This window comes from Urocampus carinirostris, chromosome 3 (assembly GCF_059441175.1).
Source record: "Urocampus carinirostris isolate Australia breed hairy pipefish chromosome 3, RoL_Ucar_1.0, whole genome shotgun sequence".
In the NCBI taxonomy this organism is placed as follows: Eukaryota; Metazoa; Chordata; class Actinopteri; order Syngnathiformes; family Syngnathidae; genus Urocampus; species Urocampus carinirostris.
This window is the reverse complement of record NC_142351.1, coordinates 17,643,931-17,661,272: the sequence shown is the minus strand read 5'-3', so window position 1 is coordinate 17,661,272 and position 17,342 is coordinate 17,643,931. Positions and strand designations below refer to the sequence as shown.

Below are 17,342 nucleotides of genomic sequence, written 5' to 3'. Positions count from 1 at the left end.
CCAGGTGGAGTGGAGGTTAATTTCTTACTTTTATCTTGAAGAGCATGCTATTCGTGGAGGTGCCGTCCTACCGAGACACTTCCGTCTGCCATCCCATAAAGGTGACCTTTTGTGTGGTCAACGGGAAAAGGAAACGAAGTCAGCCTCAGCACTTCACCTACACACCGCTGCCATGTGAGATCAGTTCATGACACTGAGGGTGTTTTATGTCGTACAAAATATCTTGCAGTTTACGCAGCAGCAATTTTTAAGTATCGTTTTTGCTATTTTACAATAGTCTTCCCTTGGATTGACTTTTTGTGTGCTCGTTTCATTGCGGATTAATTTTCTATCAATTATTTATGCGGATTTCTATGTACATTGTCCCTGCGACCCTAATGAGGATAAGCGGTACAGTTAATGAGATGAGATGAGATGTACATTGCAAAATTTAAGAGCACCAGTACACTCAAACCAATTGAAGGACTTCCTGCATTCTGATTCACAATAGTGCAAGGGCCCCATTTATATTTTTTTAAATAATTTTTCTTTAGTTTAACTTATTCTTCAAAAGAAAATCACTCAATTTTGTTAACTTCAATGTTGTTCAAATATTTGTCTATATTTTATCTTATTTTTTTACGTTCTATTATTTTCTGTATAGTATAATTTTTAATCGATAATACGTCTATAATAATTGAAACAAGAAACATTAAAAGATGGCCCTTAAAAAGTATATTTTTCTTATTTTAGTTAATAAATCATTAAAATGTAAGAGAAATAGAATTGGCTAAACCTTCTGTCAGTGGAACAGGAAAAGTAAAGATGATATTCTTATTTTATTTTTCTACCCTGAGTGAATTTTTCTTACTGCTTACGATGGCAGCGAAGCGACTTTAGGCTCTGTTGAAAATGGTGGCAGTGCAATTGTGCACTGGTTAGCTTTTCTGGGTGGAATGCTCGGCACTGAACCTTTTTTTTTAATTGTCGCCAAGAGTTGAAACATTTTCAAATTGGGGGGGTACACTGTGCTTGTCAATGTCACATTTTACCCAGCTGTCTAATCTCAGTGCAGGCGGGGCTAATCAAAGATTGCAACAACCAAATGTCATCACAAAGATAGGGATGCATAGCACAAATACAAACTATTTCGTTAGCGATTTTTTTTATGCAAGGAGAAATCTAAAAGTTATAATGATTCACTTCGTATTTATATATATTTAAAAATATTATTGTCATTTTTAATAATGCAAGTTATTGAGACTCTGGCATGAACAATCAAACCCTGGCGGCCCGCCAGATTCTTCGGATGTTTGGTAAAGACTGCGAACATGTTTTTGTTCAGCCCCATCCATCAAGACCGAGCCCTTGGACGAGTACGACTCGGACCGCATGAGCTTTGCCGTGCCCTCCATCATGGGCGTCCTCCCTCATTCCTACTACCAGAATCCGCACGGCGTCCTCCACCCTGAGCACGGCCTCGTCCCTAACGTGGCCTCATGCCAGCGCCTCAGCTCCAGCCTCTCTGACCAAGAATCCCGTTTCCCAAACCAGAGCCCGGCCATTGTCTTCTCTCGTGCGGGGAAAGGCCTATGTGGCAGTGCAGTCCCCTATCAGCACCCTGGGCCCATGATCCCTGACCCCCATCGCTCTGTCCTGGTCAAAACGGGCTCTCCAGTGCCACATTCTGCTGCGTTGGGCCAACACCCTCCCATCATCCAGTTGTCCTCCACAAACCATCACTTGCTTCGGGCTGGAGATCAAGAGCATCCCGATGTTTACTGCGACGGCTACTCGCCACAAGGGCCCCACACTTCTCCACCCCCTCATGGGGCCAGTAACCCCTCCCAGCAATACCCAACGGTCATCCAGCTGCAGACGTACGCTCACAAAGGCCAGCAGAAGGCCACAGCGCCTCCAGAAGGGACCCCGGCCGACAAAGCTAGGAGGGTGACAATCAAAGAGGAGAACCTGGACCAAGCCTACCTAGATGACGGTGAGTGTAAGTTCATGTTTTTATTTTCTCCGAGGGTGCTTGGTTGCCAAAAAACAATCCAACTTAATGGTATTTCTAAACAGAATTTATGTTTAGTGTTTTAAAAATTTATTTTGATTAGAACATGTACTGTTCCTCCCCACAATTATGGAGGACATGAGAATTTAGTCTCAAAGTTCCCCCATCTGGCTTGCTAGCTCTAGAGCTATGACGTAATTGAACACGATATTCTCAAACTAGCTAATGCAATCAACCCAACATGTGAGGCCAGCTCCTAATCCAACCTGGGCAATCCTGTCCTCCAGGGTTGCATATCCTGCATGAATTTGGAGGTTGTTCAGTTACAGGTCATTCCAATGACCAGGACAAGTAACAAGCTTATAATTTGCATAGCCTGATTTGAAGAAGAGAAACTTCCATAATCATGTGCCTCTCCAGGACTGAATTGCCTAGGTTTGTCCTAAACAGACAGCACTTGTAGTGAACAGTAATTGCAAACCTCTCATTTCTGCTAGGAGGTACGTAATTGGTTTGTGTTTTTTCCGGTTGTGCCGCTGTTGGTTGTTGTTAGCGTTGGGGCTGCCGAGGGCTTTCCTATTTGGTTTGCTCCTGGTTTGTGCTTGTTGGCTGCCAGCTCGGTGTTGTTTGTCCAGCTCGCCAGGCGTTAACGCCGGTTTTGTCACGTTCTTTGGTTTGTTTATTCCCGGCCGGCTATGCCATTTGTCACCTTAGCCGTTGCCGTTTTCATTGTTGTTCTTGGTTAGCCTGTGTGTTTTTTGGTCGGCCAGCCTCACATTTTTCCACTGAGGCAGCGAATGCCTTTTGTTGACTTGTCCCGTTTAGCCTCTTGTTGGAAGCACTCCATGTGTTTTTTGTTGTTGCCAGAAATCCCCTTTTGGGCTGTTCGCCCTTTTGTTGCACCATTACTGCGACATAACGCCAAGGCAATCTCCACAAAAACCACCAACACTTTGCTTAAAACACTTTATTAAATACCCTTTCGGCTAATTAACACGTAAAATTATTTGAGAACCAGGTTGCTAGGGTGCCTGTGTTCCTCCGATGACATCACAGCGCAGGATGAAAGACAAGACATGCTGTCTTAAAAATCTTCGAGATCTCAGAAAATAATTGAGATAGTGTTTCTTTAGTCCAGTAGTTAGCACAGTCGCCTCGCGCGTGAAAGGTCCCCGGTTTGAGACCGGGTGGAAACATTTGTTTGCCTGGAGAGGGACTGGTGGCACCAGGCTGTACTTGCCCAAGGAACACAACAGGAATTGGTGCCCCCACAACCCTAGTGGTTAAAGGAATCACCCACCCATCATGCCATTGAAACATATAGATTTTATGCAAAAACCATGAATTTCCTCGCACTAAGTGTGTTTAAGAAATTAGGATTACCTGATAGCCCCCTTTAAAAACAATTGAAGGATATAGTCTGTAATTTTGGCATGATCAAATCGGTAATTCCTTTCAAGCATAAAGTGGAAATAACATCGAATATGACTCATGTGTTTGTGCATTGGCCTGTCCGCCCCATTACCCTCTGTCACAATTAATGTTAGGCAAAGGCAGCAGAGGCCGGGATGTGTAACTTCCTTATCATCTAGTAAAAGGTTTCCAAACTTTGTTGGAGATTCCCCTTTTGTTGTCCGGTGAAATGTTAGCATATCTAGGAAATTAACAAAGCGATAAAAGTGTCGCCCCCCAGAACACCGACAAATTGCTGTTATGATGTGAAAACTGCTTCCATGGCAACCATTGTCAAAGAGTGGAACGGCCTGGCTGGGAGAACCGGGGAAAGCCTCTTTGTTTGTTGTAGTTGGCCGGGGCTTCTCCTTGGCCTCATATCCCCCTCCCACCCCCTCTAGATCCTGCGGGGAACCCACCAGAGGACTCGTGTTTTCCCGACCGCAGGATTGTGCCAATCCGACTTTACAAATTCCTTTTTGCAGCTGCTCAGCTCCAGAAATCCAGCACCACGTGTGCCAGATTGAATTGAGGGAGGGGGTCATTTTTAGGGAAAAGGGAAAGTTTGTGCATTTTTTTTGTAGATTCAATGGAAAAATTAAACCGGCATTCAAAAGTGTCTTTGGATAGACTTCACCAGGTTTTCCTCCACAGTAAACGGTAACAGTCTTGTGACTTGTTGAATGAACTCTTGGGAGAACAGTGATACTGTTTGACTTGTCCCCTTGAGCAGGTGACTGCCAAGCTGCCTGTGTTTGTTCAGCTTTGCTTTTTTCTCGGCTGCCATTACAACTTTTCTACTGAAAATTGAATTTAATTGATTTGTCTTTATTGTCGACATAGTGAGCATTGTTTGCAACACGGTTATACATGTTATTCCAGAATAAACACTTAAGACTTCAGGATGTCAGGATAAATAGGCAAAACAGATTTACAGTATAGGGTTTGCACACTGGCCTAAATTGTAATAATAGTGCAATGAAAAATAGAGCATCGTAAAAATAGTGCTATGAAAAGTAGGGTTCTAACATTATGCAGCAACTAAAATTCCCAAATAAGTCGAAAAATAAGATATGGACACCCAAAAGAGAGCATCCAAGTTCTGAAACATTGCAGTTAGTGTTTTTGATGTCCGTTAATTGACTAAGGACTCACATGGTGTCATTTTAAATCCTAATTCAAAAAAACCTATAGGTCATAACCAATACAATCTTACCTTTGACGCCAAGCCAATGCTATTCCTGAAATGAAGTTAACCCGGAAGTAAGATGCTCATTTGACGAAAACCACGTCTCTGTTATTTTGCGCTGGATTTGTTGTACATTCGAACCTAGACCCGCAGTCAGAACTTTCAATAGTTCAAAGAAAAAGTTTCTGGTGTCCAAATGTGGTCCAGATATTTTGCGACTAAGTACTTCTTTAAGTCAAGTCATGTTTCTTTGTATAGCCCTTAATCACAAAGAGTCTCAAAGGGCTGCACAGACCACAGATTATTGCAAACCACGATTATTACACCATCCCCACATCTAAAACCTACGTGAGGGCAAGGAAAAACTCAAAAACCTCAACACGAGGAAAATAAAGAAACTTTGAGAAGGGACCACACACGAGGTAATCCCCCTTCCAGGATGATCAGGCTGCAATGGATTTGCAATAACAAATAATACACAGATATTGTCAACATAAAATATAGGTTATTCATATGCTATAGAATAGAAGTGTGTTTTAAGCCTGGATTTAAAAAGTTCCACTGAGGTTGCAGATCGAATCTCAGGGGGAAGATCATTCCACCGCACCAGGGCCCGGATGGAAAACTCACTTTTCACTTTTCATAGGAGCTTCACTGGATAAACGCTAATTGTATCATCATATCAAACTTAGAGTGAAGGGTCCCTACGTTATCAATACCAAAGTATACACTCAGCTTTTTCACGAGAAAGGGGGGGGTGCTAGTTTGTGCGCAATTTTGTGCTAGAATTCTAACAAACTCGTGTTTCAAGCAAAACACCAGGTTCAGGGTTCCCACGGAGCCTTGAAAAGTCTTAAAAGGCATTGAATTTATCATTCGAAAATAAGGCCTTAATTGGCATTTAAATGTCTTAAATCAAATTTTAAAGAGTCTTAAAAATATTAACATGTTATTAAGGTTTATATTTGTTGAACTAAAAAGATTTAGTAAAGTCATTTTTCACGCATCATGATAAAAAGTTATTTGGAATTTAGTTATCTGCCAGTTTTGACTGAGGAGTCATTATGTAAACATTGTTTTTAATGTTTTTAATTATTGTTTTCTATGTTTTACACTTTGTAGAGAGGTTTGTTTTCGGATGGACAATTTTCAACAAGACCAAAATCTGTTTTTTTTTTTTTTTTTTTTTTTTTAAATTGCCCCCAATTCATTTAGTGTTTTGTTAGTTTAAAATATATTTTGTTAGTTGAATTGGTCTTAAATTGATTTTAAAAGGCATTCTTTCACTTGCCTCAAGCTATAGGAACGCTGAGGTTTATCTGAGTTTTAGTGAGGAATGTCACGTCCAGAACAAAGGGTAGACCCAATCGTGTAACGTTTACCACTAGTTTTATTGAAGGAAAGAGTAAGTGTTCGCTGGATGCCAGAAATAAGTCACTCTCGTACTCTGATTGTGATCCGAACGCGGAAGTGGATCTTCCGTAGCGAGCGATGATGTTGTCAGGGACGTTAAAACTGGTCGGTAGCCGGGACTGGGAGAGCAAGGCGTGGTCGGAAACAGGTTTTAAGCCAGGACGGGAGAGCAGATGTAGTCAGGAACAAAAATGGGTCGTAAGCCGGGACGAGAGAGCAGACGTGGTCGGGATCAAAACAGGTCGTAGCCGTAGACAAAAGGGAGCAAAAACAGGACTTGTGGGAGTCAGGGTTGAAAAGGGCTTGCCTTGCATACACAGAGGTTCGCAGACGGACTGACAACAGGGGACTGACAGGACTGGGTTCAAATAGTGACCGGGAGCCAATCAGAACCCGCGGCGGTTGGAGCCAAATGAGCAGGCACAGGTGATTCAAAACGGTAATCATGACAGGGAATGTGTATTTAAAATGGCCAAAAGCTCCAAAAAGTTGATTTTGCTGGATGCATCTCCTTTAAAGTAGATTCTAATGTTTAGAAAAATAGTTTATACACTTGTTACATGCAAAACTGTTTCTTGTTGAATGTTTCTCCTTCAAAAATCTTTTCAGATAGTCAGACATAAAACAGTACTAGAAATAATCTGAGTATTTTTATGCATACAAAAATCTCCCAAAATGGTTTCACTGAATCAAGTAATGTCTTTATCATCAAGTCTGTTTAGGAGCTTTTTTTGTCCTTGGTACAACAAATAAAGGACACGTTTCCCTCTTCCATTTTTGGTTAAAGTAAACATAAACAAGTAGAATCTTGAAGGAAATGAATGCTAAGATGAAATAGAAGCAAGTTAGCGCTTCTTGATAACTTTAATATTTAAAAACGTACCGTCATCATTTGTTAGGTCGAAAACAAATCACTCTTTGTACTAAAATCTAGATACCAGTAAATGCTATTGTTTTCTAATTATGGATCACTTTCATCCATCCATTATCTGCACCGCTTATCCTCAGTAGGGTTGCGGGGGTCCTGGAGCCCATCCCAGCTGTGTTCTGGGAGTAGGCAAGGGACACCCTGAACTGGTTGCCAGCCAGTCGCAGGGCACACAGAGACAGACAATTCGCTCGCTCATTCACACCTAGAGACAATTTGGACCGGCCAATTAACCTGACATGCTTGTTTTTGGAATGTGGGAAGAAACCGGAGTGCCCGGAGGAAACCCATGCAGGCACGGGGAGAACATGCAAAGTCCACACAGGAGGTTTGATCTCATGACCTCAGAACTGTGCCGCACACGCGCTAACCACTGCGCCGCCGTGCTGCCACTTTCAGTCACAGCAAATTAGCGTAATGTTTTTGAAGACAAGATGATGGTACTAGGTGTAACAAATTATTTTCTGTCACTTTTATGGAGGCAGGGTGCAATTCAGTTTTACTTACAATGATTTTTGAAGGCTAATATCAATATTTTTGATGTTTTGTTGCTTTCTAAAATGCAAATTGACAGTTTGTTGTTGTCTTTTAGGAGGTATGCCATTATAATACGTTACTCCAAGATCACCCAGCAAAACATTTAAATCAAACAATAGAAGACGAAATGCCATCAGCATTTTGTGCATTGTGGTTATTTCATTGAACCATGTCTGGTTTTGCAACAGGGAAGTGATAAAACAAAATCATTAGTAATAAGTGACTTGGCAAGCTGGTGTAAGAGTGCTCGTTTTTCCTTACAGTGGATAAAAAATGCATGTCGCGAAATGTTTTCAACATGTATTGCTCCTGTGTTTGCTTGAGTTCCGATAATGCACAAATATTATTCAATTATGTTTAATTTTGGGTATCTTTCATTCGTTACCCTTTTGCAAACATTTACAAAAAGGGGAGGGGTCATTCCCCGGAATTGCAAGCTTGCATGCAGCAGTCGCATGCGTGTTCTAATTTTTAAACACGTAGGAGGCCACATCCTGGCATACAGTCCTGTAACTTGTTATAACGTGTTACATGAAAGTCAACTTTTTTCTCTTAGGTTTATGCTGTTCACAAATCTCATTTTTCCTCTCCCATTGTTCTATTATTTTGTTATCTCGCATCCATGTTGTCATGCTGCATTCTCATGTAAAACCCAACAAAGCGCTTTCTATCTTTAGAGGAAGCAGGAAAAATGTTTCTGCTCGGCCTGCGCAGAAAGTGTGGAAAAAAATGTTAGAGTCATTGAAGCAGGTGAAACGGTTCCATCAGGTGAAGATCAGGCCTGTCGAGGGAGATAAAGCACATAGTACAGGTTGTACACACAAAGGTCTTGGCGCATGCAATCGGCCCGAAGCTAGTTAGAACTCATGTTTAAAGGAAAAAAATAGACACCGAAAATAAGAAACAACCTGTGGAATCTAGCATTGAAAGTAACTGTCCTAGTGTCAAAGCAGACAGCGACTGGACACCGTTGGATGCTACAGGTTAGCCTTGCGTTTGCAGTCAACTTAAAGGTCTTTAACGGCTCTTAATTTGTTCATTTTCCATCTGCTTATCCTCACTGGTTGTGGGTGTGCTGGAGCCTGGCTGGCTGTGGGGCAATGAGCAGAGTATACCCAGTAGTGGTTGCCAGCAAATTGCTGGCAGGGTTGGGTAGGGTTACTTTAACTTGATTACTTTCAATTACTTTTGGATTACTCCAATACCAAATATGCTAATAAAAGACAAAATAAACTAAATATGAATAAAATTACTACATTTTGTGCAGGCATGGGGAGTAACGGAATACCTGGAACGGCAAAAATGATGTTGGCAAGCTGTTTGGATTTATTTTCATTTTGTTTCTGTCGCATTTTATGTTAGTTTTGCCGGAGAACAAAGAGATCAAAGCCAGGAGAGAAAGCTTACCACGTGTTGTGAGTCCTAATTTTATTCATATTTAGTTTCTTTTGTCTTTTATTAGCATATTTGGTATTGGAGTAATCCAAAAGTAATTGAAAGTAATCAAGTTAAAGTAACCCTACCCAACCCTGTTGCTGGGCACAGAGAGAGAGACTTGATTTGACCTGACTGGGTCGGGCTTTAATACTTGCGGGTCTGGGTCAGGTTGGGCTGGATTTTTTTAGGCCCGATCCTAGCTCTAATGAGGATGTACAGGTGAACTCCAGCTCTCAGCAGGCGTGTTCTGCAGCCTGACTCGGCTACTGTGCAGCCCGCTCGCGTCCCGCCCACTGGCGCCGGCCGCGGGAGCCAGACACTTTCCTATTGAAGAGAGTGGCCCCTTTGCCAAGCCTTCATTAGATCCAGTTAAAGCGCCACTTTGTGTCGCCCAGTCTTTAAACTTGTCTCACTCGCTGTCAGGGGGAAAAAACATGTATTGCCGCCACCGCGGGCAGATAAAAGTGACCCCAAAGCATTTGGTGTCCGAGCAAATTCCATCGGCGGCTTAAAATAAACAAGGCGGCTGATGCGGTGACGACAGCAGAGAATCCAGTTTGGCTGCTTGCAAAGCTTACCCTAAAAATGTGCCAGGCTTTCACTTATTTAGAATTTTACATAGCAAGAAACCACATTTTGGTTAATTTTTGACTTTTGAATGCAAAAATGCATTTATTCCCTTTCAGTTATTTCACAATAAAAACAAATTTGTTGTAATTGCATGTCTATGATTTCCTATATCAAATCATCCAAAGGATCAAGACTGAACACACACCCTAATTCTTGTCTTGCTATATTTAGCAAGTTATGGCACGGTGTCATTCTTCGGTTCCCATGACGACCATAGACAGCTTGTACTAAAGCACTACAACAAAGCGCGAAATCAGACATCCGCAACGCTGTGACAAGGATTGCTATGTTATAACACACTAAGATCCACTGTTTATGAAACACAAGATTCAGATTCAGAAATTTAAAAAAGCAAATGCATCATTTAACTTAACTTAACAGATAAAAAAACAACATATGTAGAAATAAATGTATAGATAAATAAATACCTACACAAATCCATCCTTTCTCTGCTCCGCTTATCCTCACGAGCGCTGCAAGTACCGACAAATGTATGCCATATAAATAAGTACACACAAATACAACATGTGTGTTTTTACCTATATATTTCACACGAATGCATTTTTTTTCATTTATTTACGCATGTTTTTATTTATTTTGTCCTTTATTTATTTGGGTATTAATTATTCCTTGTATTTTGTTGTGTATTCATCGTCTATTTTGTGGTGTACTTTGTCACAACATGTTATTCAATGTTTTTCAAATGAGGAGGCGGTCATACTCACTGAGCTTTTCACCTATTGGTTAATCGGTGATCGGTACACTCGTCGATCAACCAATAGGTGAAAGGCTCAGTCAGTACGACCCGCTTCCTCATCGAAATAACATTTTGTTGAGACAAAATACTCGACAAAATTAATAAATGAAAAAATGCATGAATATTTAATTACAATTCATTTATACCTTAAATTTTGATATGATTGTCTTTATTGTCATTGATATCAACATTGTGAAACATTGTATGCAAAGAGATTGGACATGGCACTCTAGGGTAACCATTTAAAAAAAAAGATAAAAGACTATCAGGATACCAGGCAGAAAAAAATATCTAGAATAGGATAGAATTGTGTTTATTGTCATGGATATTGTTATGAGACATTGTATGTCACGAAATTGGCATGTCCAGGGTAAAACATGTAATTAAGACTTTGAAGACAAAAAAGATAAAAAGTTATGATAATAATGCAATGAAAAGTATTGTAAAAGTATTGTAACAATAGTGCAATAAAAAAAAGTGCAGTTAGGCGCCATGTATGGCTGCCCCTGGCCATTAGTGTATGTGTGTGAATGGGTAAGTGTGAAGCACATTGTAAAGCGCTTTGGGAGGTGACTTGGAAAGCGCTATATAAATATGGCCCATCTTACCATCATCTCAGATGGACAGTTTTTTTATTTTGCATTTACATCTTAGTGCTGAGAGACTGGCCTAGTTATAATATAATAATAATGATAATATTGTAATACTTATCGTAATAGTGCAATATTCATGAATAAAAAAGAATAGTGCATTGCAACAATAGTGTTATAAAAAGAAGTGCAATAACATTTAGAAGCAACAAGGTATGTTTTCATAGTATTGCGTGCTTGACCTGTTCTTAAAATAGCACACCAGTGCTATATACATAATAACAACATAGTAATAACAATTGCATATAAAACTGGGTGCCCTTTGCACTAATTAGTAACAAAATGTACTACAAATAACTTCTGTAAAATAATAATTTTGTAAAAAGTCTAGCTGCCAAACTGTATTGCATGATAGCAATAAAAATGTTACTGGGAAAACACAAACCTTGCTTCAGAATGCCTTTACATCACGGTTTTTAGTTTCCTTGCCCTCATGTAGGTTTTAGATCAGGGGATGGTGTAGTAATAGTCAGTAGTCTGCTCTAGTCATTGGTCTGTACAGCCCTTTGAGGCGATTAAGGGCTATACAAATAAACATGACTTGAATTGTTTAGGGGAGCGATGGCCCTGGGCAAAAAGCTGTCTCTGAGCCTGTCTTTCCTTGTTTTGAGAAACCCGTAATGCCTACCGGAGGGCAACAGTTGAAAGAGGTGGTGGCCGGTGGGAAGTGTCTTTTATAATGTTGACGTCTCTTACGGTATCGCAAGCCAGCAATGTCCTGTAGACTGGGGAGAGAGCAGCTGATGATCTTTTGGGCTGTGCTGATTACTCGTCTGTATGTTTTTCCTGTCTGTTTCTGTGCTCACAGCCTACCACACGGCAATGCTGTATGCCAGAATGGTCACCACTGACTTAGTACAAGGACACCAACAGCCTCTGTTTCGGGTTGTTCCTCCTGAGAACGATTACGTGATTTATTTATGTGTTCATTTATTTATACGGCATACATTTGTAGGTATTTATTTGTTCGTGCATTTATTTCTACATCTGGTGAGATTGGTCCTCCACTCTACTACCACAAGCTTCTTGCAAAACACACAACTGCTCAGTTGTGCCCACTACTCGCGATGTGTTTACTGACTGATGAAATCATAGGAAATCTCAATGATGGACATTAATGTAACGAATGAATTAGAACAAAACATTCTTCGATTGTTTGAAGTCAAGTCATGTTTATTTGTGACGCCCTTAATCACAAAGAGTCTCAAAGGACTGCACAGACCACAGATTATTGCAAACCACAGACTATAATGACACCATCCCCTGATCTAAAACCTACATGAGGGCAAATAATACACAGGTATTGTCAACATAAAATATAGGTTATTCATATGCTATAGAATAGAAGTGTGTTTTCAGCTTAGATTGAAATATTTCCACTGAGGTTGCAGATCGAATCTCAGGGGGAAGAGCATTCCACAGCACCGGGGATGGAAAATGGAGAATGCTCTCGAACATGCGGATCTTTTCTTGTCTCTTTTCAGAGCAAAGGCTCCGGATCAGAACATAGGGGGAAATTCAATTTGAAAGATATCAAGTCCATGCTTGATTTTGTATACTACCCACAGAACCTTAAAATAACATCTTAAGCTAACAGGGAGCCAATGCAGGTTATCTAAAATCAGGGTAATGTGATCACACTCTCTTGTCTTAGTTAGAAGCCTCGCTGCAGCATTTTGTACCAGCTGAAGGCTCTTGATTTTGGAGACCGGAGAGTAATGCATTACAGTAACCGAGATGGGAGGTAAGAAACACATCCCCGCATTCGACTGAGACAGCATAGGGCAAATTTTAGCGATTTTGCGACGATCGAAAAAGCTGTTCTAGTAATATTTTTTACGTGTGTTTGAAAAGACAGATCGGGGTCAAATATGACACCTAAATTTTTCACTGAGTCACTCTGGGTGATATTACATTTGTCAATGTTCAAAGAACAAGAGAACTAGTCACGGCATTTAGATGGACCAATAACTAGCATTTTGATCTTTTCAGAGTCAAGGCGCAAAAAGTTGAGTGACATCTATTTTTTTTATCTCAGTGAGGCAGGCCTCCAAATTTCCACAGTTTAGTGTGGCAGATTCCTCCATCAGAAGATATAGTTGAGTGTTTTCTGCGTAGCAATGGAAACTGATATTATACTTGTGAATAATATCACCTAATGGAAGCATGTAAATGCTGAAAATGAGGGGGCCAAGTACTGAACCCTGCGGAACACACAAGTAACACTAAAGGGCTCAGACGTTATTTCACCATATTTAACACCATGCGTCCTATTTGAGAGGTAGGATCTGAACCATAAGAGGATGGTTGCTGAGGGACCAGTCCATTTTTCCAACAGTTCTAGAAGGATATTATGGTCCACAGTGTCGAAGGCAGCACTAAGGTCCAGCAGCAGCAAGAGTAATGAAGCGCCGGAGTCCATTGCCAGTAGAAGATCATTGGTTACCTTAATCAGGGCTGTCTCAGTAGAGTGGTTAGCCCTGAATCCTGATTGCATGGATTCAAAAAGATTGTTCTCAGATATAAAATCCAAAAGTTCAATTATTAAATGAATCAACGTCTTCCTATTTCTCCAAGCAGACTAACTATGCTTCGGACTTGATAGCTCCTCAATTTAGCTGCGTTTTTCTACTGTGTTTTAAGTCTTGCATTAAACAAACATTTCACTTAGACATTGCAACAGTCGAAAGCTGTTTTTCAAGTTATGTCTGCTTTTGTCTTTTTGGGAAGTCCTGCCCCCATGGTGGCAGATACAGGTAGCTAAACTATGTAGTGTGAATCGTGTGATGGGTTTGTTACGGCTCGGTCGATATGTGACATGTGGAAATGTACCTGCGGAGCGTCCTACCGGCCAAAGTAGCGAAGAAACGCTACAGCAGTCATTTAGAGAAACTTTTCACAATAAGTCCCCTTGAGGCTTTGCTTATTTGCCTTATGAAACAATTACTATTTATATAGTGAGCTGTTATGGAGGAGTTGGTTTTTATTTTTAGTTACACCCATTGACTCACCCTAATGTTGCTTAAGGTTCTACACACAACAGTGTATGATGTCACTGAGATGAAAAATAAATACATTTGCACCGCCCTTGTAAACATGGTACTGTTTTTTTCCCCCTTGTCATTGGCACGTTTGTTATACTGTAATTCAGGGGCCCATTAGGTTTTTTTTAATCCGGTCAGCAAAATATAACAAATCAAAATATATGCAAGAAATGGTTTAAAAAAATATACTATTTTTTTGTTTTGTCTTTATTTTTCATTCTTTCTTTCATCCATTTTTCTTATTTCCCGTTTTTGTCAGAACCAGAACAGGAAGAGGACCCAGATGCGTAACATTTTCATAAGCTTTTATTTTGCGGGAATGGGACAGTCATGTGCGTGAACACAAACGCCAGTGATTCGGCGATCGCTGGGTGGAAGAAGTAAGACAGAAGTCCGGCGTGGAAAAATAGGAAGCCAGAGGTCGACGAGATCGATACCAGATACATGAGCAGATACCGAACAGACGGGGTCGATACCGGACAGGACGGGACAGACAGGATCTATACCAGATACCGGACAGGGTTCCCATAGATTCTTGAAAAGTTTTAAAATGCATTTAATTCATCATTCTAAAAATAAGGCCTTAAATGGCATTAAAATGTCTTAAATCTAATTTTCTAAGGCCTTAAAAGTGTGAACACATTAATGAGATTCATCTTTATTCAAACGTAAAAAATGTGTAAAATTTATCAATTGTCTTTTTTAATAATTCAAAGATTTACTTTGGTGGCAACATGGCGTGATCACGATACCAGAACTATCAAAACTGTGATTTGGTTTCAGTCGGGCCTTTCAAAGCAAACGCATCTCTTAGGTCGAATCACAATACACTTAGCAACTTCGGACAGAGACCTTTACTTTGGACCATGTAAAGGTGTAAATTTAATGAGAAGTGGCTGTCCGATGACATTTTTTCAACATGCCTAAAAGCTGTGACAGGTAATGTGCACAAGGCACTATTTATTGTGTGCAAAAAAATATAATAATTTCAATTTGTTTTTTGTCAACTTGATCTTAAATTTACCTCAAAACTCATTAAAAAGTCTTAAATTTCACTTGCCTTAAGCTGTAGCAACCCTGATTTATATATATATATATATATATATATATATATATATGTGTGTGTGCGCATGTTTATTCCATAAATACATATTGTCACTCCTATTCTAAAATTACTTTTTTCCCTTTTTTTGTCTTTTTTGCATAAACGGAATGTTTACAAAAAAAGGCAAAAGAAAAAAAGTGTTTTAGTGAAATAGCAGCAGCGATATGAGAAAAATTAGATTCCTCATGTATTGCTGGGATATCGAATTGCAGACTGTATTGTTAGATACGAAATAAAATCTGTTTTTTTCCACTTGGCCCAGCCTTTCGGCCATTTTCTTTTAACCCAATGCGGCCTGCAAATCAAGAAGTTTGCCTAACTCTACTGTAACTATAAATAGTATCAATGACAGGAGATATAGTTACTATTCTGCATGACCTGCGTAACTATTTCAGTTCTTAGTTAACATGGCTCGGGTATACATTTCTGAGAAAACTTCAAGAAAATCAAACATTGTCATTTTTGAGGGGTAATTGTGACAAACAACATTAGTATTGGGGACCACCAAGAGGAAGAGAAACACGAGCTGTATTTGAACGTTTTGAGATAAAAAAAAAAGCGTGTGGTTTTGTGTGTCGCCATGATCACAAGAGGGACAGACACAACATGCAACGTCATGACCTGAATAGCAAGCAAAGAGCTTTTTCGGAGCACTTTAAAACGCGAGTGTTAGTCATCGGACTTAATGAGTCGCAAGTGACACAGTGGAAGCAGTCGAAGCTCAAAATGACGCTCACGCGCCAATGTACACACACACACACATATGCTTGACCTGCAATTATGCTAGCTATTTGTTTTGGCAGCCAGTTTGCTTGGTTGTGTCTTTTCACCCAACGAAACAACTAATGCTCTTGTGCTATTTATGACTTGTCGCCCTTGTAAGTAATCACATGATCTGGGAGGGACATTCACTGTTCAACATGTCAGTGGAATAAAAAGTGGTACCTCTTCATTCAAGCTTATTTCGTTCCAAATGAATGAATAAATTAAATGAATCCTGCTCTTAGCTGGAAACGCTCGTGTAACAAATTGATTATTGAAAAAGTAATTGGTCAACTGCCGTCCTCCCAAAAGCATCCAAGTAAACCTTAACTAGCTATTCATCCATCCATTATCTTCACCGCTTATCCACAGAAGGATCGCGGGGGTGCTGGAGCCCATCTCAGCTGTCTTCTGGCAGTGGGCAGGGGACACCCTGAACTGGTTGCCAGCCAGTCGCAGGGCACACAGGGACAGACATTCACACCTAGGTACAATTCAGACCGGCCAATTAACCTAACATGCATGTTTTTGGAATGTGGGAGGAAACCGGAGTGCCCGGAGGAAACCCACGCAATCACGGGGAGAACATGCAAACTCCACACAGGAGGTTCGATCTCAAGACCTCAGAACTTTGCCGCACACGCACTAACCACTGTGCCGCCATGCTGCCCATCCTAACTAGCTACAAAACACATATTCTTGATCACTAACAGCACTTTGGAATGGTAATTAAACATAAAAAATACAGTATTAAGATAAATAACATTATAGTACCAAGATAAAATGCAAGTTTATTATGAGCACTTACCATGTTGGGGAATCAATGTGTTTGGGTGATGCGGTAGAAGGGGAATGTAGGGAAGGGTCACAGAGATTGCATACTTGTCAACATATTCGTTTCCCTGTGTAATATATGTTTTTTTAACCATTTCAAATTGTATAACATTTTTATACGTGAAAAAAATAGAATAAGACTGATATAATCTTGCTAATTTTGGCCTTAATCCAATCATCTGTCACTGTTAGCAGACGAAAACGTCATTGTAGATTGCTAATATTGTTGCAGTGTTCTACATAGTGTGTCTTGCAGTGAGTACATAGTTGCCGCGTTGTGTTTGTAAAGTGTTATCGTTTAGTATGGAAAATTCACAATCATTAATAGGGGGAGCAAGTGGCTGAGGTTCACAGGTATGCGCTCAAGAGACTGTTGATGATAAGTAAGCATTTACTGTACACCTAAAATCAAAGCTACTGTAACTTTAAATGAACATACACACACAAAAATTACAGCACAATATTTTATTATATTGTACATAGTAGTTTGCATGTGCAAACTGGACGAATGGATGCTGGTGGCAAGCGGTCACGAGTGGTAGCCTCTGGGACTACTCGTTAAGTCGATTTTCCTTCGTATAGCGTTTTTTGTTGCACATAAATATCGTACA

General features: G+C 40.2%; 1 protein-coding gene across 3 annotated transcripts in view; it reads left to right on the top strand.

Annotated features, from left to right (window-relative positions):
* Window positions 1–17,342, top strand: part of nfatc2a (nuclear factor of activated T cells 2a) — a 51,544-nt gene that overhangs the window by 28,488 nt on the left and 5,714 nt on the right. For 2 of the 3 annotated variants that reach the window (XM_088330903.1, XM_088330901.1), the window contains exons 8-9: window positions 42–174; window positions 1,325–1,981. In XM_088330903.1, the coding sequence (XP_088187029.1) occupies window positions 42–174; window positions 1,325–1,981 (790 nt within the window). The remainder of the gene's footprint in view (window positions 1–41; window positions 175–1,324; window positions 1,982–17,342) is intronic. The other variant, XM_088330902.1, reaches the window with a different exon arrangement.